General features: G+C 40.8%; 1 protein-coding gene across 6 annotated transcripts; it reads left to right on the top strand.

Annotated features, from left to right (window-relative positions):
* The first annotated feature begins 749 nt into the window (after positions 1-749).
* ints1 (integrator complex subunit 1) lies at positions 750-20,167 on the top strand. 6 transcript variants are annotated; one of them, XM_034894311.1, is made up of 48 exons: positions 751-892; positions 1,139-1,263; positions 1,382-1,672; positions 1,813-2,009; positions 2,112-2,249; positions 2,361-2,520; positions 2,640-2,745; positions 2,919-3,105; positions 3,500-3,645; positions 3,720-3,861; positions 4,000-4,176; positions 4,257-4,365; positions 4,671-4,791; positions 4,890-4,967; positions 5,065-5,222; positions 5,519-5,615; positions 5,698-5,789; positions 5,889-5,949; positions 6,036-6,233; positions 6,544-6,673; positions 7,065-7,244; positions 7,455-7,604; positions 7,703-7,882; positions 7,996-8,100; positions 8,871-9,038; positions 9,290-9,401; positions 9,484-9,642; positions 10,267-10,413; positions 10,508-10,606; positions 11,969-12,093; positions 12,325-12,579; positions 12,664-12,823; positions 12,908-13,039; positions 13,378-13,546; positions 14,118-14,244; positions 14,355-14,470; positions 14,559-14,646; positions 14,777-15,027; positions 16,480-16,609; positions 17,147-17,280; positions 17,386-17,578; positions 17,694-17,818; positions 17,955-18,064; positions 18,266-18,379; positions 18,468-18,538; positions 18,634-18,725; positions 18,925-19,034; positions 19,140-20,167. In XM_034894311.1, exons 2-48 carry the CDS (start codon positions 1,209-1,211, stop codon positions 19,253-19,255), a joined length of 6,561 nt encoding a protein of 2,186 aa, XP_034750202.1. In that variant the 5' UTR covers positions 751-892; positions 1,139-1,208; the 3' UTR covers positions 19,256-20,167. The 6 variants fall into 6 exon arrangements, with proteins under 6 accessions (XP_034750204.1, XP_034750202.1, XP_034750201.1 ...); XM_034894310.1 differs by having other exon boundaries at positions 7,996-8,109; positions 14,121-14,244; XM_034894308.1 differs by having other exon boundaries at positions 7,996-8,109.
* Positions 20,168-21,851: the final 1,684 nt, after the last annotated feature.

Raw genomic sequence — 21,851 nt, 5'->3', positions numbered from 1 at the left:
ATTTAAATTGATTCATTGTTATTACGTGGGTAATAAAGTCAAAATGATGACATCTGCTGGACAATTATTTGGTCTTTGCTTTGTACATGTATCAAATGCAAAACTGTATTAACAAATTCAAAAGTGATATTCTTTTAAAAATTATGTATTTTTAAGTATGTATTACACTTAGTGTATTATATCCCTGGTATAACAAGATTTAAGTTATGTTTGTTGAGACCGTATACCATAGTTAAGTGCTGTGCATAGTATAAGAAAATAAAAACGAATATTTAGTGCCCTCTATTGGTCACAGTGGGTAACTACAAGAATGTTTTACATTGAAAGTTTTTACCGGAAGAATAGTATGCCATTTTGTCTAACTTTACCCACTGCAACCTCCAGATGGCACACGCGTCTTCTAATTTTGCGCCATACACATACCAAGTAAATCCTCCAATAATCATAGTACAGAATCACACATCCGTCTATTGTTTAATTAGCCAAAGATAATCACCTTGCCTGTTTGTCAATGGCCTGCATGGCTAACAAATTGATTAGTTTCCAGCTCTCTGGTGGTGCCAGTGAGTAACTACAACACAGTACTACTGTTTTATCAAGATAGAAACTATGGCGTAATGACAATTCCGGTAAACATTTCAAAGTAAAACATAGCTACACGCCGTGACAAGCAGAATAACCGCTCGAAGTAGAAGTAACGGGGGCTGTCATCAATGACACACTGGCACTAGGCGGCGGTATGCATTTTATGTTTGTTAACGAACAACACAGAGAAGAAGAAGGAGCCGTAATCATGGCTCAGATTGTGTGCTTTTGAGTGGCCTTACGTTCATTTTTGTTTAAAGTGCATCGTTTATGATAACCACGATCAGTTTCGTGAGACCGAATAACTACGTGAGACACTTTTAACTTAAATGTACAGGTCAATTAATGCTAGACCGCTGTCAGTGCTGCGCTTGACACCGTTAAGTTAGCTAGCTAAAGTTGCTAACAGCCAATTGTTATCGTTAGCCTAGCAGGTTTTGTCCAGTTTGTTACTGTTAATAGAGATGTAATTAACAGCATGTATGCTAACGTTACGTTAATGAACTTGTGTGTTTTACATTTGCTCGTGTTTCTCTGTGTTTTTCTCACACGCACAATACACCAAGCTAAGTAATGTTACCCACTTAACCTGCTGTGAATTTGACTTGTGTGTGTTAGTCAAGATGAATCGTCCAAAGCCTACAACTCTGAGGCGCCCCACTGCTGCAAAAACATCAGGTACTTTAAAGCCTAACCCATTGTAGTCTAACGTTAGTGTTAGTTTGCTCATCTTGTGTTTAAGATGTAAACAAAGCAGAGGGGAATTACACTCTTCCTTGTTGTCTGCTTCTTCCAGGTCACCCTCCACCAGGAGATTTCATTGCTCTGGGATCAAAGAGCCAGGGTGGAGAGGCCAAAGCCCCCGCTGTCTTGCTGAAGCCAGCATCCACAAGTCTACCTGCTGACCGTAAGAGAGAGACGACCTCCACTCTGCCCTCCTCATCGGGTCTGTCCAGCCTCACCAAGCGGCCCAAACTATCCACCACCCCTCCAGTCAGTGCTCTGGGACGACTCGCTGATGTCGCAGCTGTGGACAAGAGGGCGATATCACCCTCCATAAAGGAGCCATCTGTGATACCTATTGAAGGTAAACCAATTGTGTTGTTTTTAAACTCGAAAAAGCTAACCTAAAAAAGGCTACAAAATGGATTTTGTATATTTTACACTGCCATAGTGAAAAAGTTGCAAGGAAAGCTCAAGATCTTTTTTTCTTCTTCTTCATGTTAGTGTCACCGGCAGTGCTGCTGGATGAGATTGAAGCTGCAGAGTCTGAAGGAAATGATGACCGCATTGAGGGACTGCTGTGTGGAGCAGTGAAACAACTCAAGATGAACCGAGCCAAGCCTGACATAACACTGTACCTCAGTCTCATGTTCCTGGCCAAAATCAGACCCAATGTTTTTGCTACTGAAGGAATTATTGAGGTAAGATTTCTCCTTGACTTTGTGTTAGCCTCACAAATTTATTTCCTCTCATAAATGTCGGGATTTGATTGGACTTTCCACCTGTCTCCCTCTTGTCACAAGGCCTTGTGCAGCCTCCTGCGTCGGGATGCTTCCATTAACTTTAAAGCGAAGGGGAACAGTCTTGTGTCTGTTCTTGCTTGCAATCTGTTAATGGCAGCCTACGAGGAGGATGAGAACTGGCCAGAGATCTTTGTAAAAGTGAGAATCCCCTAACACTCAAAACTTTATTTATTTTGTTTTTTCACATATTTCTTTCATTTTAGCCATGTTGGAACTCTTTCAGATAATCAATCCAAAATGTAATTTCAGGTATACATTGAGGACTCTCTTGGAGAAAGAATCTGGGTGGACAGCTCTCACTGTAAGAATTTTGTTGACAACATCCAGACTGCTTTTGGGACAAAGATGCCCCCTAAGAGCATGTTGCTGCAGGCTGACACTGGCCGCTCTGGTGGAGATCTCAGTGCAGGTAGAGTTTCACATTGAGAAAACAAACCGGCTTGTTGGGTGTTAGGATTGCTGATGCTGATAACGTGCTGAGTATTTATGCTGCTTAGTTTTATTTATTTTTTTACGTTTTGTTTTTAGGTAGCAGCCCTCATCCCTCTACCCCCGATGAGGACGACAGCCAGACTGAATTGCTGATAGCTGAGGAGAAACTTAGCCCTGAGGATGAAGGGCAGATTATGCCGAGGTATGAAAACCACCCTTTGTACAGTCTAACAGACACCGCTCAACATTTTCAGATTCATGTTTAAGTTTTAGATTCAAAATGTTTTATAGAGTTATAACAATTAAGTCATTTATAAAAAATGTACTCAGTTCTGGACCGTTTTGACTTTTCTCTCACCCTCTGGTGTACTGTAGGTATGATGAACTGTCAGAGAGTGTGGAGGACTACGTGCTGGAAGTCCTCAGGGATCAGTTGAACCGCAGGCAGCCGATGGACAACGTGTCCCGAAACCTGCTGCGTCTGCTCACGGCCACGTGTGGCTACAAAGAGGCCCGGCTCATGGCTGTGCAGAGGCTGGAGATGTGGCTCCAGAACCCAAAGGTGATTATCAATTATCCTGGAATAAAACACTTGTAAAGCTATATTGTTAGCCTCATTGTGTAAGTAATAGTAGTATCTGTCCTCAACCTGGAGTAAAATACTGCATTTGGGGCATGAATTGCAGGGGGAATTTTTCACAATATCTTTATAGTGAAAGGTGAGAGGTAGCTTATAATGGGAAAAAATGGGAAAAACGCACAAGGAAGTCAATACATTGATATCTTGTTTTATTGGTACCAGTGGCATTATTGGTACCAGTGTTTTAATTGTTAACTGCAATATATTGCAATATCATTTAATATCTAATATTTTCACAGTTTTTTTAGTATGTGAAATCATGAATATAAAGATGAATGTTGCTTAACGCCCTCTCTTTGTTTTTGTGTGTACACAGCTGACTCGGCCAGCTCAAGACCTCCTCATGTCTTTGTGTATGAACTGCAACACCCAGGGATCCGATGACATGGAGGTGATCTCCAACCTGATCAAGATCCGACTGAAACCTAAAGTCCTCCTCAACCACTACATGCTGTGTGTCAGGTCTGTGGAGTCTCTTTTGGTCTTACTAGTCGTTAAACGTGGAGACTTCCACTAACTGTTGCTTGATCCCCCAGAGAGCTGCTCAACACTAACAAAGACAACCTGGGCACTACAGTGAAGCTGGTGATCTTCAATGAGCTGTCCAATGCCAGGAATCCTAACAACATGCAAGTCCTCCACACAGTGCTGCAGCACAGCCCAGAACAGGCTCCAAAGGTGAAACTGCAGACTTCTGAATTGTTTAAACAAATAGTAGTTGGGAGATAATTTTACTAGTTCAATCTGTCATAAGTATCTTTGTTTAAATAGTTTTCTCACAATCAACATTCTCCCTGTCTTTCACTGTGTCTGTAGTTCTTGGCGATGGTGTTCCAGGACCTGCTAACCAACAAGGATGATTACCTCCGTGCCTCCCGAGCCCTGCTGAGAGAGATCATCAAACAGACCAAGCACGAGATCAACTTCCAGTCCTTCTGCTTTGGTTTAATGCAGGAGAGAAAGGAGACCAGCTATGTGGACATGGAGTTCAAAGTATGTATTTATATGTAAATCCCTTAGTCATTTCAGCTTTTAGCTTCATGTATTTACACTTATCTTTGTCTCTCCCGTAGGAGCGTTTTGTCATCCAGGTGACAGATTTACTGACTGTCTCCATGATGCTGGGCATCACCGCTCAGGTCAAAGAAGCAGGAATTGCGTGGGACAAAGGAGACAATAAGAGTGAGTGCTGTGTATTTGTTCTAATGATGTATTTATTAACGATATTACGATATAAAGGTAGCACTAACATTGACTAATTAGTGTGAAGGTAGTCTCAAGTTTACAATTGTTTTTTATCTATTTGATGAATTCTTTTCTTTTGAGGATTGTTGTTTTTTTTCTGTTTAACTGATTTTGTGGTAAGCACTTTGAATTGCTCTGTTGCTGAAATATGCTATACAAATAAACCATGTCTTGCCTTGCCTACACATGAATACTTTTGCCTTAAACATGTGTCTTTTTTTTTTCTTTTTTCTTTTTTTTAGATCTGGAGGGCCTGAGGTCGTTTCAGAATCAGATAGCTGCCATCCAGAGAGATGCTGTGTGGTGGCTTCACACCGTGGTTCCTACCATTAGCAAAGTTGGAGCAAAAGACTACGTTCACTGGTTGGTAACTGCATGTATCTGATGGGTTTATTGTTCAAACTGCACAAGCTAATCATGTTTTCTGCCACTTTGTAAATTAATCATCTCGTTGTCCGCAGCCTTCACAAAGTGCTGTTCACAGAGCAACCTGAGACATATTACAAGTGGGACAACTGGCCTCCAGAGAGTGACAGAAAGTGAGTTTTCCTCCATCATTAAAACTAAGCATGTTGGATTTCCTGACTAGATCCAGCACTGTCACCTTACAAAGCTGATTTATTTATTGTTCCTCAGTTTCTTCCTTCGCCTCTGCTCCGAGGTGCCTCTGTTGGAAGACACACTGATGCGCATTCTGGTCATCGGGTTGTCACGTGATTTGCCCCTGGGCCCAGCCGATGCCATGGAGCTTGCAGATCACCTGGTTAAGAGGGCTGCTGGAGTTCAGTCTGATGGTGGGTCATGATCCACTTAAGCTGTAACTGTTTATGATCACAGTTAAAGCTTTGTATATATTTCTCTCTGGCAGAGTATTTGGACATTTGGTAAATACACGTGTCTCAGTTTAATGAGCAGAAGGGGCCAACTTCTTATTCACATCTTATCCTCACAAGTCAGAAAAGATGCATGTTAGGAACGTATGAACAAAGGAAATGTGGTATTCGTTGTAATTGTTTGAATACCTCTTGGCATGATTCTTGACCTCTCAGTTTGAATCCATAGAGCTGACTGATGGTTTCTTTTTTAACAGACCTGGAGGTCCTGAAAGTGGAGAGGATCCAACTCATTGATGCAGTGCTGAATCTGTGTACATACCACCACCCAGAGAACATTCAGCTGCCTGCAGGGTACCTACAACCGTCATCTGTCAAACACTTTCAGGTCGTACAGTTTACAGAGTAAAATAACGAATCACTCTTAATGTTTAAGGTACCAACCGCCAAATTTGGCAATATCCACACTGTATTGGAAGGCATGGCTGCTGCTGCTTGTGGTGGCGGCGTTTAATCCTCAGAAAATAGGTACAGCCCCCCGTTTTATACGCTTTGTGTTTAAGAGTAGCTACTTTTAAGCTATTCAATATTTTTAACAATGTATTGTCTGACATTTTTTTCCTTTAGGTTTGGCTGCCTGGGATGGCTATCCTACTCTGAAAATGCTCATGGAGATGGTTATGACAAAGTAGGTTAAAAGTTATCATTTAGCATAGAACAGTTCCAGGATTACAAAGCTGAACAGCTAACACGCATCTTTTCATGCTTCCATAGCAACTGCACCTACCCTCCATGCACCATTGCGGACGAGGACACAAAGACTGAGATGATCAACAGGGAGCTGCAGATCTCCCAGAGAGAGAAACAAGAAATCCTGGCCTTTGAGAGCCACTTGGCAGCAGCCTCCACCAAACAGACCATCACAGAGAGCAACAGCTTGCTGTTGTCTCAGCTCACCAGTCTGGATCCACAGTAAGAAACCAAGAGGAATTACATTATACATCTTGTAACTCGTAGACTGCATTCTCAAAGAAAACACCTCAGTTATAAAGTGACACACATCGTCTACCTTCTTTAGATTGGAGGGAGAACAGAAAGCAAACACATGCCTACTTTTTCTAAAGCAGTCACTCCAATCCAGCTATTCCCACTAGAAAATCCTTTCAGTTTAGATTGTAAGAAGTTGGGGATTTCTCTTTATTACCAATCTAAAAATCTTGATGAAAGTGTTTTTACAGCTGTGTGACTGTAAGATGGACCAATGGGTTTTGTTCGTGTTCAGGGGTCCTCCTCGTCGACCACCTCCTCAGATCCAGGAGCAGGTGAAAACCCTCAACCAGTCTCTGCGTCTGGGACATCTCCTCTGCCGCAGCCGGAACCCAGACTTCCTCCTCAACATCATCCAGAGACAGGTAAGGGCCACGGACACACTACTACACACTACTCAATGGCCCAAGACATACGGAACCACCTTTCTACTGCTCATAAAACAAAGTTAATCTTCCTCAAAAGGGTATGTCTGATCCACTAAAAACTCAGCAGATGTAAGTTGACAAGCACATCGTTTGTAACAGATATTAGCTTGGTGTTATACTGGACTTGCTTTGGGTCAACATGCTTTTTCATCAAAGCTCAACTTAAACTTGAGACAGCCTATTTGGAATTGAGTGATTTATTGGCAGCAAAAACATTGGTCAAAAACTATTTGAGTCTGACTTAAAGAGGAGAAATAACACATTATTCCAAAGGCTTTTCCTTTCAGTGTGCGTCCTGTAACTGTAGTACATTTTCAATCCTTCACAGGCTTCCTCTCAATCCATGCCGTGGTTGGCTGATTTGGTCCAGTCCAGTGAGGGGTCCCTGGATGTGCTTCCAGTGCAGTGCCTGTGTGAATTCCTACTGCATGATGCTGCGGATGACAGTCTGCCAATAGAAGATGATGAAGAGGGAGAGAGCAAAGAGCAGAAAGCCAAGAAGAGACAAGTATGTTGATTATACCAACATAACTTACTGTTGGCAGGCAGCAACTACTGAAATTGTTTTTACTTTTTTCCTAATGTCTGTTTTTTATTAGTTTTGGGGCTCAAATTAACATGCTAGATGTATACCTGGGCTTATTCATACTTAAATGCGTCTTATGATTCTTGACTAATCCTGAATTATTGTCTCCTTCTCCTACCTCCTTCCTGTTAGAGACAGCAAAAGCAAAGGCAGCTACTTGAACGGCTCCAGGATCTTTTGTTAGGTCCTAAGGCTGACGAACAGACAACATGTGAAGTGCTGGACTACTTTCTGCGTCGTCTCAGCTCTTCTCAGGTGGCATCGAGGGTCCTAGCCATGAAGGTACCATATAGGAACCGGAAACCCCCCCCCCCATCTCTTGTAGCATTGTGTTAATGTTTAAACGTAACTCCATTTACTCACTATATATTTGTGCTTAGGGTTTGTCATTGGTGCTGACTGAAGGAGGCTTAAAGGACGGAGATGAGCGGGATCAGCCCATGGAAGAAGACTCTGCTGATGCCGAGCTCTTGCCAGGGTACCAGTGGCTGCTACAAGATCTCCCAAAGCTCCCCTTGTTTGACAGCGTCAGAGGAATGACATCCACTGCTCTGCAGCAGGTCGGTGTCTGACTCCACAGTAAACTGTCTATAACTGGAAATAAATGGAACCCTTTTAGAAGGATTAATGACAAGGAGCTTGATGGATGTCTTGTCTGTCTGCTTTCTTGAAGGCTATTCACATGGAGACAGATCCACAGACGATCAGTGCCTATCTCATCTACCTATCCCAGCATGCACCAGTGGAGGAGCAGTCTTCTCATAATGATCTGGCCCTGGTAACTACGGCGAGTTGTTTAAATTCATTACATTACATTCTTTTCTTGAATCTGTTTTGTTTTTGTTGAGCAGTGCCAGTGTTTCCCATATATACGTTTTGCCACCGCCGCTTCAGAAGTTTATGAAATGTCATGAAGTTGCAATTACACGAATCTGCGGAGCTGTCCGCTTCACTGAACTCAAACGAAAGGTCGTCCGCTTTCTCTCCACTGTGGGGATAAGTCATGACAACCAAATAAACAACAGAGTAAGTACAGCCTTTTTCTTCTCAGCCAGAGTGACAAACAGGGACAACATCCTTGATGGCTGCGTTCCCATGGAAACCGCGCTCACGTGGGTCCTGCCACATATGACTGCTACATTAGCTTGGAAAGAAGCAATATGGGGCAAAGAGTTTGTTGTTAAAATTTGTTTATTAATAAAATAAACCCTTGGATCTCTTTTTTAAGGGGTTCCCTTAATTTGGTGAATTGACTGTTTATCCCGAAACAAATGAAAGAAAGCAAAAAGAATGAGTTAACTAGAACACCCTGGGGTCCCCCTGTCTCACTCCCTGCCGCTAGGAGACTACTTCGGCAGGAAGAGAACAGAAGGAGCTCTTAGACAGGCCTTCAGTTAGCGATAGGAAGTTTGCTGATCCGGCGGAGAGTTGGCGTGGTTCGGGACCAGTAAACTTTCTGTTAACCCTAAACCGTTCCCCCCCGTTGCTGAAAAAAATCCTAACAGAAATACTGTGCTAACATTAATCAGATCTTCAATCACTCTATAGGACGTTGCCCGGCTAATCGTCGAGCGTTCCACCATCATGAACAGCCTGTTCTGCAAGCATTCCTGCAGACCTGAGTCTGATGCTGTGCTCAGTGCTTTCCTCACCATCTTCTCTACATACATCAAGAGAATGAGGAAGACCAAAGAGGGCGAGGATCTTTACAGCTGGGTGAGCACTGGCAGGAGTTGTTACTAACTGAACTACATCATCACTTACATCATGGCGGACTTTGTATTGATCCTCTCGCTGGCTAAAAGTACATGAAACATTAAAGAATATTCAGCAAGTTCCATAAAATCCCCTAAAATCTATAGGCCTAGTGACATCACTTGACCTGGGATGATTGAATGATCTTGATAGTGAATGTGAGGGAAGAAAGAAAATACAACAAGAACCTTGACACTTTTTCCCCCCTCCAGTCAGAATCTCAGGACCAGGTGTTTCTGCGTTGGACCACAGGAGAGACTGCTACGATGCACATCCTTGTAGTCCATGCCATGGTTATTCTGCTGACACTGGGGCCTCCCAAAGGTAGTCCTGTTCACTTTGCAGTTCAATGTTTGCAATTGTAAAGGGGCCTTAACAACTTGTTTACTATTGTGCATTTTTACAGGAGAGAGTGATTTCTACGCTCTTTTGGACATTTGGTTCCCCGACAAGAAACCTCTACCCACTGCCTTCCTGGTTGACACGTCAGAAGAGGCCCTTCTGCTGCCTGATTGGTTGAAACTGAGGATGATCCGATCAGAGGTGTCTCGATTGGTTGATGCAGGTACGACTTGCCATAGTACACAAAAATATTTTAAATAAACTAATCACTAACAGGTATAAATACAATTAAACCATTATGTTTACTTTTTAAGAAAGTCATAAAGGTTTCTGATTTATAAAAACAAAACTCAAATATGCTTGTTTAATGTACATTGCTCTGTATGGGCTTTCCCCACCTCCTTTAAATTAATTTTATTAAAAAGAAGGCCATACAGGCGCACAACATTTTGACAAACTGGGCTGTCGGAACAGGGAAGTAAACACTAAAAAAGGTCTACCATGTTTAAAAAGGGAGTAACCTACATATTCCACTTTTAAGATTGACTTTTGAAACTGTGGCCTAAGGCAAACCAGAACTGTGATCACTTTTACAGTAAGTTGAAATGTTGTGCAATCTATTTATTCCTCTTCTACATGTATGTTATATATTGTATACTTGTATCTATATGTTGTTACTTAGAATGTTCTATTTTTGTTACCTGACTAGGGACTACAGATGTAAGTTAGCATTCTTGGTAACTCTGGCAGGTTTACAGCTTGTAAACTGATGTTTATTAACATGCTCTGTCCCTATCAAATAATTGAATTAATACATTTTTAATGGAACAATACATGCTTTTCTTAGCTTTACAAGACCTGGAGCCTCAGCAGCTGCTGCTGTTTGTACAGTCCTTTGGTATTCCTGTATCCAGCATGAGTAAATTGCTACAGTACTTGGATCAGGCTGTCTCTCATGATACACAGACGCTGGAACAGAACATCATGGACAAGCGTAAGAAGGCTGCAGATATCCTACTTTTGAAATGTAATGAGACATTATAGTCTTTTATTAGGATTTATCAAACTTTCCATGTATCCTGCAATAGATTACATGGCCCACCTGGTTGAAGTGCAGCATGAGCGAGGTGCCACTGGGGGGCATACCTTCCATTCATTACTGAGCTCCTCTCTTCCTACACACAGAGGTTTGTGACTTTAGCCTCCAAATGATTCAGTATGTGCGGTTTAAGGATATATTTTAAATGTTATTTAAGTAGTTTTCTCATTTTAATGTTTAGACTTCTCACATTAAACATCTGTATTACTCAAGAGACACCTACAGAAACCTACAGAAGACAAAAATCCTCTGTTTTTATTGATGCCTCCAAGGCTTTTGACCTAGTTAAACACCACAAGCTTTTTTTTAAATTTAGCCGAAAATTGAGAGGAGTAACGAAAAGTATAATTAGAATCCTGGCTTTTTGGTATTCCAATCAGAGCAAACAGATCAAATGGGGGGATGGATTCACTACTCTGTTTGGTGTTGGTAATGGCGTCCGTCGGGGTGGGGGGGGGCATACTATCACCGGGTGATTGGTAACATGCTAGTGAACCATCTCATGTACGTAGATGACATGGCTGTTGTTTTTCCTAGCAGTGCAGGGTTTCAGGAGCTTTTGAATACATGTTCCAATTATGGTGTTGAATATGATGTGAAATATAATGCCAAAGAGAGTTTGGTTAAGATCTGTAGAGTGAAAGAGGATAAGGACCTTATTTTTCCATCTTTACATCTGGCAGGGCAAGTGCTAACTGTTGGTTGTAAAATTAAGTATTTGGGTCACGTCTTAACAGATCAAATGTCAGATGATAAGGACATGTAGAGGCAGCCTTGCATGTTATTTGTACAGGCTAACATGCTTGCCAGCAAGTTCTCCTGGTGTTCTGATACTGTCAAGATAAACCTCTTTAAAGCATATTGGACTGCTTACAATACTTACACTGCCCCCTTGTGGGTCATGTTCAAAAAGGAAAGTTTCAGTAAGCTGCAGGTCGCTTGTGATTCTACTCAGGAAACCTAGGTGGTGTAGTGCAAGTGAATTGTTCTTTCAAGCAGGAGTTATTACACTCTCTGCTTTACTGAGGAATCTCATGTACTACTGATGTATTGGTCGCCTGAATTCTTCTTGTAACTCTGTCATTTCACATCTGATTGACCCGAGGTTCAGTGCTTTGCGATACCAGTCACCCTTATGGGATTACGGGTGTAGCGGTCTTATTTAATTGGTGTCTGTCTTGTGTATCTGTATCTTCTTTTTTCTTCTTCTTTTTTTTCATGGACGTGAGTCTTAATAATAAAGGCTATTTATCTATCTATCTATCTATCTATCTATCTATCTATCTATCTATTTATCTATCTATCTAATATTAAGATTTTTTTTATACTTGCACATAATCATTTAGATGGCATGGTGCTTTAAATGTGAAGTATCTGGCAAACATGTTTTAAATGTACTGTATGAAATAATCTAAATTAGTCCATGTCCTGGCTAAATCCCTCCTGACAGATTCTGCTGAGAAAAGTAAGGCCAAAGTTACCGTGGAAACACCACATAGCTCTGTGAAGATGAGAGCAGCCAGTCAGCTTCCTGCTGTCGGGCCTGATGATGATCTCACTGGCATGTTGCTTCAGGTGGGACTTATTATGTGTTTTATTCTCATTTCTTTGTGGTAGGATATTTTATTTTATTTTTAACTTTTTGGATAACACAGGGTTAAAACACTAGTTGTTTTCAGCTAAATGTCAATTGTTGATACAATAGAAATTGACCTCTAAAAAAAAGTTGATTCCCTTTATTTAATCTAAGTTGTTGAGTCACTTCTGTCTCAAACGGACCAATTTTTGTTTCCCTTGCTTTCACAGATATTCCCCCTTAAAGTGGACCCCCGCTGGCAAGGCCCCCCTCCCAGCCAGCTCTCTCTGGCCTTGCAGCAGGCCCTTGCTAAAGAGCTGATGCGGGCCAAGCAGGGCCAAATTCAGCAGGGTGGGCTGGCATTTCGGCTCCTACAGGCCATTGCGGCCTTGCTCACCTCTGCTCACGCAGGACCTATTGTCATATCAATGCACCACAGCCATGCCCTGTCCTGTCCTCTCATGCGCCAACTTCACCTCTACCAGGTAAGACTCGCTGACAATTGGTGCATAATTCCATGTTGAGTCAAAACACACTACAATATAAGACCTTTTCCTTGTTATTTCCAGCGCCTTGTGTCCCAGGACATGGCTTTCTCCACACTTTTCCTTAAGGTTATTGTTGAGATGTTAATCTGGTTAGACAACCCAACTGTGGAGGCAGGACCACTAAAGACTCTTCTCAAAACCTTTGCTGGTCAGAACTCACACAAACACAGACACAATGATGGTGAGACCCTCCACTCTTTATCTAGCAAATGTTGATTACTTCATTATATATCATCAGTGGGTGACAAGTGTTTCTGCCCTGAAGTGCGTACAGGTTTCCTCCACCTGGCGGAGGCTTTGGCATATCGCAGAGATATTGACGTGCCTCTGATAGCCATTATTGCAATGCTGAAAGCTGGAGACAGATGCAATGCAGAACCAGAGCTCATTGGGAAAGGTAATGCTAGTTATTGTGTGTGAATGTGCATTGAATTTGTCTGAACTGAGCATCCCGTTTCATGTTTTAAACATTACTCCAATAAATATTTTTAACAATAATTTTAATTCCATTATACACTTTGACACTTAAAAATAAAACTGGATTTCTCCGTTTTTTTTTTTTTGATTTTTAACAACAGCATATATAACAGAAAACAAAAAGTACTTTTACAATAAAAAGAAAACAAAACCTGAACTTAGGACAAAACCTGCAGTGAATTGCTTGATAGACATTGTAAACCGAAGGATGAATAACGGCAGTCCAAGCTAAGCAGGCTGTCTTTTCTTGTATTCCAGTGTTACAAGGGCTGATGGAGGTGAGGTCGCCGTATTTAGAAGAGCTCCTGTCTTTGTTGATGACTGTTGGTACACAGAACGGGACCGCTGGCCCTGTTGCCACGGTGATTTCCTTGCTGCTTCAGGAAAGTGAGGAGCGAGCTGTGAAAAAGGAAGTGGATTCTAACAAGTGAGTCCCGCAGTTCATTTTCCCTCTCAAGTCATGCAAGAAAAATGTATATTTGACGGGACCAAATGACAAACATGGCTGCCCGCTGTCTGTGGCCTTGTACTCGGAAACCGCTATTGGATTTGGTTTGAAAATGTTTAATTGGTTTTTGCAGCTTTACATTGGCTTTACAGATTCACTTGCTGTGAAAACCACTGAACACTTTACAGAATAACTGCCAGTGAGGCAGAAAAGAGAAAAATACTCATTGACACATTCAAGGTCTTGTCCAAGTAGATGGAGTGATAACGTGAATTTGTGTAGAACATTGTCTGCGTATGGGTAGAAAAGTGGAGTGATTTAACTGTAGATGCCATGTTACTACTGTGTGAAACATTTTGTATCGCCAAGCTTCCAGTTTGACTCAATGATAATGGTAAAATGTTTGACTTGTAAGTTGTAATAAACCAGCACATTGTGCATAACATCTTTGGCTCAGCTGCATTCTGAGGTCTTGATTAAGGCCTTAGGAATTGAAAAGAGGTTCAGTCATATCTCCATAGAGGTAATCTTTCAGTTTCACCTTTGCCACCAGCTCTGAGGTGACAAAGTCGGGACTGAGCTCTGGGCTGCTGGTTGATTGGCTGGAGCATCTCGACCCTGAGGTCACTTCAGTGTGTCCAGACCTTCAACAGAAACTTCTGTTTGCCCTCAACAAGGTAAGATAAGAATTGGCTGCAGATAATGTACTTCTCTTGTCTTGTCATGCCATTGTAAGTGTTTGCTTGGCGTTCCTGATGCATCCTTTCCTACTATATTTCTATTTCAGGCAAGAGGAACCCCTGCCTACAGACCTTATCTTTTGGCCTTGCTTACACATCAGTCCAACTGGTCCACCATCCTGCAGTGTATCAATGCTCTTCTGAGCAAGCGCAGAGACTACAAGTACACCCATTTAAAAAATGTTGTTTTATTAAGAATGATGTTTTTTATAGGGAGAGATTATTTTAAGTGTCTGCATAACATTTTTCAGACTTGATCCATCATCAGCCCTGGATTTCTTGTGGGCGTGCAGCCACATCCCGCGTATCTGGCAAGGACGCGACCAGAAGATCCCTCAAGTAAGATCTAAAAGACCACATACAAAGTCCCTGTTTGCACTTTTTTCAGCATTTTTTAAATAAGACCGATTTGATTCTCGTGAAGCTGAGGACTTGTGTGTGTGGTTTTTTTCTGTTATTGTCCGTGTAGAAGAAAACCGAGAAGTTTGTGCTACGACTCAGTTCTGAGGAGCTCATCAGTCTGGTGGACCTGATCTTGGCAGAGTCGGAGCTCAACAGTCGCGACTCACCCCGCGATGACAAAAGCAGCTTGGACCAGGCCTCCTGCTCCCTCATCCAGTCCAGGCTGCCTCTCCTTCACTCCTACTGCAATGGAGAGCTAGAAAACATCAAGAAAGTCTCAGAGTACCTCATCAACTGCACGAAGAAAAGGGAGGACAGGTACGGTGTATGTGTGTTGTGTACATAAGTTGCATATGTGAAGATACATGCTTATCACCTTTTGTAGAATAAGGTTTACTGAAGTGCTCAGCCCTTTCATTTTGACACATTGTACTGTTCTTTCTAACTAGCCCAAATATGGAAAGTCACTTTTTCCCAGTTATGGTGTGCTGATAAACTTGGGGTAAATCACACTAGATTTTTCTTCTCAGTGCAGATTAACTTTTCAGACTTCCTCTGTCATCCACAATGCTGTGGACCAGGGAAAACTCGATAATTAGGTCTATTGGTGTGAAATTAAAACCAGCAGAAGTCGTCTGTACTGTGATCTCTTTAAAAGCTCAGTGTTTTATAATGAAGCCGAGAGGATTAAGGCTGAAGCTCTAAACTTCCCTGTGTTGTGAATTCCTGCTCTGACTTAGCTGTCAGAGATCAGGGTGCAACTCTTTGTGGAGGCAAACCCTCCTTTCATGAAAATGTCTCTGGTTATTAAACCACTTTAATGAGGAAACTTTGGCCAAGGTCAAGCAAAATTAGCTTCCGAATTACAGTATTTTAAGTACAGCTAAGCTCTCTGGTGAAATTGTTGCTCGTGAAAATATGGCAGGATAAAAACACGTTGAAAGTAAAGGGTTTTAGCCTTGTTTAATACAAGGCCAAAACCCTTTATTTTCAATAAACATTCGCTTGTATGTTGAGCATTCTTCTTGGGAAACCTCGCTGTCAGTTAAGCTGGTGATTATTCCGATTACACACCAACTGTTGAAAAAAACAGCAGACTCTTTACTCTTGGTCAAGGTTGCTCTGATTTGCTTAATTCATAGCTGTAGTAAACTCTTCAGTTAGAAGAGAACGCATCATTTGAGCCTGACAAGAGCCTTAGAGGATTTTATGAAACCACAGGGACTTCAAGGCAAATGCCTTAGATGACATTACGTCTTTCATGTGCCTAGTTTGTATTAGTGTACATTAATTATTGTCGCTTGTAGTAAGAATCAATAGAAACATGCTTTATCGTGCTCTAATCTGGGCTCTTGTATCAGCTTTGTTCATAATCCATTGAAAGAGATGGAGAAAGTGAATTTGACAAAACCCACGGTTCATTTTCTGTAAAACTGGGAACATTGTTTGCTTTTTACATTCTTATAGACTATAAATTATAGAGTAAAGCTAGAGGTGCAAAACTGTGACAAACTTTCTATGGCTGCACACAATTGGTCAACCAGTCACTGTCAATTAAATAGCTTCAAGCTACAAAACTCAAAAACATCAGGGAGTAGTCTTGCTTACTTTGTTACTGAGCTTCTAGCTTTGCCATGGACAGCTGAACTGTCCTAAACAATACTAAAATGTATTTCCCTCAAAGTTGAATGGCTATTCCTATAGTTAGGGCTTTGTCTCTAAACCATAGCATACTGTATACATCCCATTTTGTTTGTATTATTTTTTTAGTGGCATGAATAAGCGTTGCCAGAACTTGCTGCTGCAGATCTATCTACACTTCCCTGAGGTCATCCAGCACGTTACCCTGCCTGAAGGCACCTTCAGCAGTGGGGGGGCTGCAGACGGCAGCAGCTGCAAGGTAAAATTGTCTTTTTCTGTTTCATAGAACACATAGTTTTTAGCATCTAAATGTACATGGCTTTGTTGTGACATTTTGATTTGTATGCCCAGATACCATGGTATTAGGATAGGTTTGTTTATTCTTCTTGTAAATATGATTGTCATCATACTGTACTTAGGCCACAGGCTCTGTATAGTGCGTAAAATATCTGGTAGATGAGTATGAACTTTCCTAAATACATTTGGATATCACAAAGTAAAAACAAGACAAGTAGCAGTAACAAATACACTGACATATTATGTATTACAAAATAGGTCACAAGTCATGACCTGCAGCCTTCACTAAGCTCCATAAGCTGCACACTCCACAGGAAGCGATCATAATGCTGAAAATGGGGATATGATGTAATGCCCATCATCTTCTGTTTATAAAAAAAAAATTCTACTGGCGTTGACAACAAAAAAAGTCATTGTTTTTTTTGTTTGAATAATATTGCAACACATCACCATGATAGTTCACAGTATGGTATATACTTATTTTATGTATCTTTCCCAGCTTGATGTCCTGGTGCATCGCCTGGTCACACTGCTTGCCGATATAGGAGACTCAAAGTCTGTTGAGGGCCGTGTGTCTGATGCCAACCTTGCATGCAGGAAGATGGCTGTGTCCCACCCTGTCCTTTTGCTCAGGTGAAAAAAAAAAATATCTAGGTGGTACTCTATGCAGTAGTGTTTTGGGAGTTAGTCTATAAGTAAACACTGATTGAAACACTGTTCTTCCTTTCTTTTTTCCAGACACCTGCCTATGATTGCTGGTCTCTTGCACGGCCGCGTTCACCTAAACATGCAGGAGTTTCGGCAGCAAAACCACATGACGTTCTTTAGCAACGTGCTCGCCATCCTGGAGCTGCTGCAGCCGCTTGTCTTCCACAGCAACCACCGGAGGGCGCTTCAAGACTGCCTTCTGTCCTTTATGAAGGTCCTTCGGGTAGGCACTGTCAAATCTTCACCAGGGGATTAGGACTGAGATCAGACGTAACCACTGTATCAAAGAGCTACAAATGAGAGTTTTACCATGTGTTTGTGCATCTTTCCTCTCGTAGAATTTCCAGAGGACTCGTTCTCCGTTGGTCTTCATTAACAAGTTTTTGCAGTTCACACAGAAGTACATCACCCACGATGCAGCCGCCGCCATTCCCTATTTACAGAAGCACTCTGACATCTTGCAGTAAGTGTATCGTGGAAAAAGAATCCTTTTGAATGATAGAATTGTAACAGTTGAATGGCAAACCGTCAATGAGTTTACCGTATTTACAGCAACAATGGCTCTGTTAGAGATTTTGTTGTGCTGTTTCTGCTGCCAGGTGTCTGTGTGCAGAAAACCCAGACCTGGTGCAACTGAAATCTCTGTTGGCTGGACTCACTTTGCCAGTGAAAAGGTCTTCTTCAGAGGTTACGCCAGAAGAAAGAGATGGTGAGCACGTGGTGATCTTTGAGTTCATACGGTTGCTAGCCCACTTCAAACCCATAAAACACAATTAAAATAAATCACATTTTCTTACTGTCTAGACACATGGTGACATTTTATGTATTAAGTCTAGAGAGCCACTGTTGCATTATTTCTTGTAAGCTTTAATTTTGCTATTTTTAATTAATTGCTTTTGCTCTTTACCAGACGACTTATCCACTGGTTCTCTGCCCCTAGTCAACATATCTGCCTCGGTTTCACTGAGTGCTGCTGACATGACAATGTACCTGAAAAAGATGTCTAGAGGAGAGGCAGTCGAGGGTAAAAAAAACACACTGCTGCAGCAATTTCCCATGTATAAATCCTGTATCATAATGAATAATACACTGTTTTCCCCCCACTGCTATAGATGTGTTGGAAGTGTTGACAGAGGTGGATGAGAAATCGAGGAGGAGTCCAGAGATCATCCAGTACTTCATTGTGAGTCATTAACAACATAAACAAAAAAAGGAGATCATGGGTATTACCTGTCGGTGTGTAACACATCAATCACCACTTTGTGTCACTGTTTGTAGAACGATCTGCAGAGACTCATGACAACCTCTGAGGAGTTGTGTCGGAACATGGCCTTTAGTCTTGCCTTACGCTGCATCCAGAATAATCCCTGGTAAGTTTACAGCACTGCGAATCCATCTATAGAAAGCATGCTGGAACTGAGTGGCAATGTGTGAAGATAAATATGGAAAAGTAATTGTGAAGTGATACCTATCTGTGTATTTCTCAATCTTCACACTATCTGTATGCATAATTTCATTTGTTTAGATTCACTTTTCACTGTTTAATAGTGTATGTTTTCTCTGCTGCAGCTTGGCAACAGACTTTCTGCCAACTTTCATGTACTGTATGGGCAGTGGTAACTTCGATGTGGTACAGACAGCTCTCAGGAATCTTCCAGAATATGTGCTTCTCTGTCAAGGTAAGTCATTTTGGAAGAAGCAGCATGACAGCACATGACCACGCTATATTTTCTTGCAAGTCCTGGTCGGAGTCACACATCCATGTGTTTTTTTCTTCTTCACAGAACACGCGGACATCTTGCTCCACAAGGCATTTTTAGTGGGCATCTACGGACAAATTGACACCAGTTCAATGATCTCAGAGTCCATGAAGGTCCTTCACATGGAAGCAACAACATAACAACAAAGCATACAACGCCACATCCAAATCAAAATAGTGTCATTCATTTTCTGCATAGCAGGGCTGATTTTTAATTTGCCTTGAGTTAAAACACTGCTATAATTTAATAATGACACATAAACGAACTCTGTGGCTCTTCAGTGGTACAGATTAAAAGATCCACCAGTGAGCTGGTAGCTACCAATAATATAATAACTTCTGGATAATTTAGTAACTTCAAAGAATGCATTACAGTTCCCTCTAAATGATTTGAAAATGTAATAATTAAAACTATAAAATTGCTGTTATCCTACTAATTCAATTCAATGATAAAAGTGATAAGCCAGAATTAGTACATTTGTTTCTTCTTAAGGCATGCAAGTTATTTTTAATCTGATTTTAAAACGATACATTACCCAATACTTTAAAAGAAAACAAGAATTGAATATTATTAGGTGATATTATTATAATCATTTAAATATAACACAGAAAACATATCATTATAAAAAAAGGCTAATTGAATTAAAATTAAGAAAGGTTCTTTTATTGCATTTTCAGACTTTTTTGTGGGAGTTTTTTGCAGTTATTAAATTACTAATATACACTGTAACAAAGTGCAGAGCTCAACATTTATTTGTAAAATGGCACACTAGTTGTGGCTTGATATTTTCAATAGTTTGAATCTGAAACAGTGACATTATTATACAATTAAAAAGCTGACATATGTAGTTGTTTTTGTTAAACATCTATTAAAAAAAAGAAGCTTTTTGTAGAAAAGTAAGAAGCCAAAATGACAAAATATGTTCTTGTCTGGATACAATGTCAATGTTGTATTAACATCATTTCTTTTTAAGTCACAATGCTTACTCTTACTTGAACATCATCTATGAGCTGCCTTGATGTGAACTGAATAAAAATACCTTTTGAAATATGCCTTATTTTTATTTTTACTTCAGCTTTACCTGATAGAAAGTGAATAGTGTAAAATATTTCAGCAGTACAGGGATTTAATTCAGACGTTTTATCAGTATTTAATTGAAAAGCAGTTTATTGTTGAAATTGTAACACAAATTTCCAACAAACCAATTATTACCTTTCAAAATGATTTTAGCAACTGGAAGAAGATGGACGGAGAACAATAAACGGTGCAAGGTTCATAGCCTTTCGTTTAATTTCCAATAATTCTTGGATCCTGATAAAGCTGGAAACAGCCGTCATAGGTCCACTTGCTCTTCATTGGTGTGTAGCAGACAAATTAGCAGCATGATGCACATGCTGTGATGGAAGCCATTTTGCCATGAAAGTGAGAGTTGTTTAGCTCAATGCCACTGACTTCATCTGAAAACCTCTTGATGGAGTCATAGGGATAGGTTAAACAGCGTGAGGGCATGCCGGTAAACTAGGAAAGTGGTTGTCCCTATTGATAGTAAATTAACCATGGCGGTAATTGTTCAATCGCACAGACCAAAAGGTGCTTTGAAGACCTGATGTGGGTCGGCCATTTTACAGCACATTGCTGCTGGTGTTTTGTTTCATAGGAGGACATGAAGATGGTTAAGGATCCTCAGTGAGGGTGAAACATGCCCACACTGGTGGGTCAGTGGAATCTGTCATTCAGAAATAACAGGCATTCAATGAGATAACTGGGCTGGCTGGCTGAAGATGTTTGTCTCAGACTACATTAATGCAGCTCTTTGTTTTAAAATGCAACGCAGTACCAATGTTAGTTTTATTCTGTAAAACAAGAACATACTGAAAAATATGTTTCTTTTATCTGTTTGGGCAACATATATAATAGAGTTGTGACAACAGTCATGTGTAGAATTCAAACCCAAGACATTGTGAATACATTACTCCTGAAGCCTCCAAATCCCCTTTAATGAATATGTATTCACACATCCATTCCTATAATTAACTTGTTCATATTTAAACCCAATCATGTTCTACCCATCATGCCTCATACCTGCTGATCTCTCTCTGCTGGCTCTGTCTGATGTGTTAATTGCACCTGTATGGTGTCCTATAACTAGCTGAAAGCTCTGTTTATGGTTATCTATCAACTTACAACACAAGTCTTAGCGGCGTGGGCTCTTGGTCAGGCGCCAGCATCCCATTGGCTGGGCAGCAGTGAGGCGGAACAGAGATGAATGACAGCTAACGAGGAAGTGGGGGGGGGGGCAACCTGTTGCTGAATGGTCTGACGGACCAATGACAAGTTAACAACCTCCGCCTTTATTCATCATACCTGATATGCAGCTGCTAATAACTGCTCATTTGTCCATGCTGAACATTTTGCTACACGGTAACATCTACTATATATTTATTTAGATATGGTTATCTACTACAGTAACTAGTCCATTTACCTAAGTAGAGTTTGTAGGTATTCATAGTTTACTATACTGGTATTTCTATTTTTATGTTACTTTCTACTTCCACTCCAGTATATTTCAGAGATGAAACATTCTATGTAATATTATTATAATAATTTGTCACGTTTCAGATGTTTGCAAGTTATTAGCAGTTCCAACGAAGGTTTCCCCTCTAATCTTTCAAATTAATCTTAATATCATTTTTGGATCTTAAGAACCAAAAATGTCTAATTTAATGTTTGACAAAA

Source organism: Etheostoma cragini, chromosome 15 (genome assembly GCF_013103735.1).
Source record: "Etheostoma cragini isolate CJK2018 chromosome 15, CSU_Ecrag_1.0, whole genome shotgun sequence".
NCBI lineage: Eukaryota > Metazoa > Chordata > Actinopteri > Perciformes > Percidae > Etheostoma > Etheostoma cragini.
The sequence above is the reverse complement of the archived record's forward strand: the minus strand, read 5'-3'. Positions and strand labels throughout refer to the sequence as shown.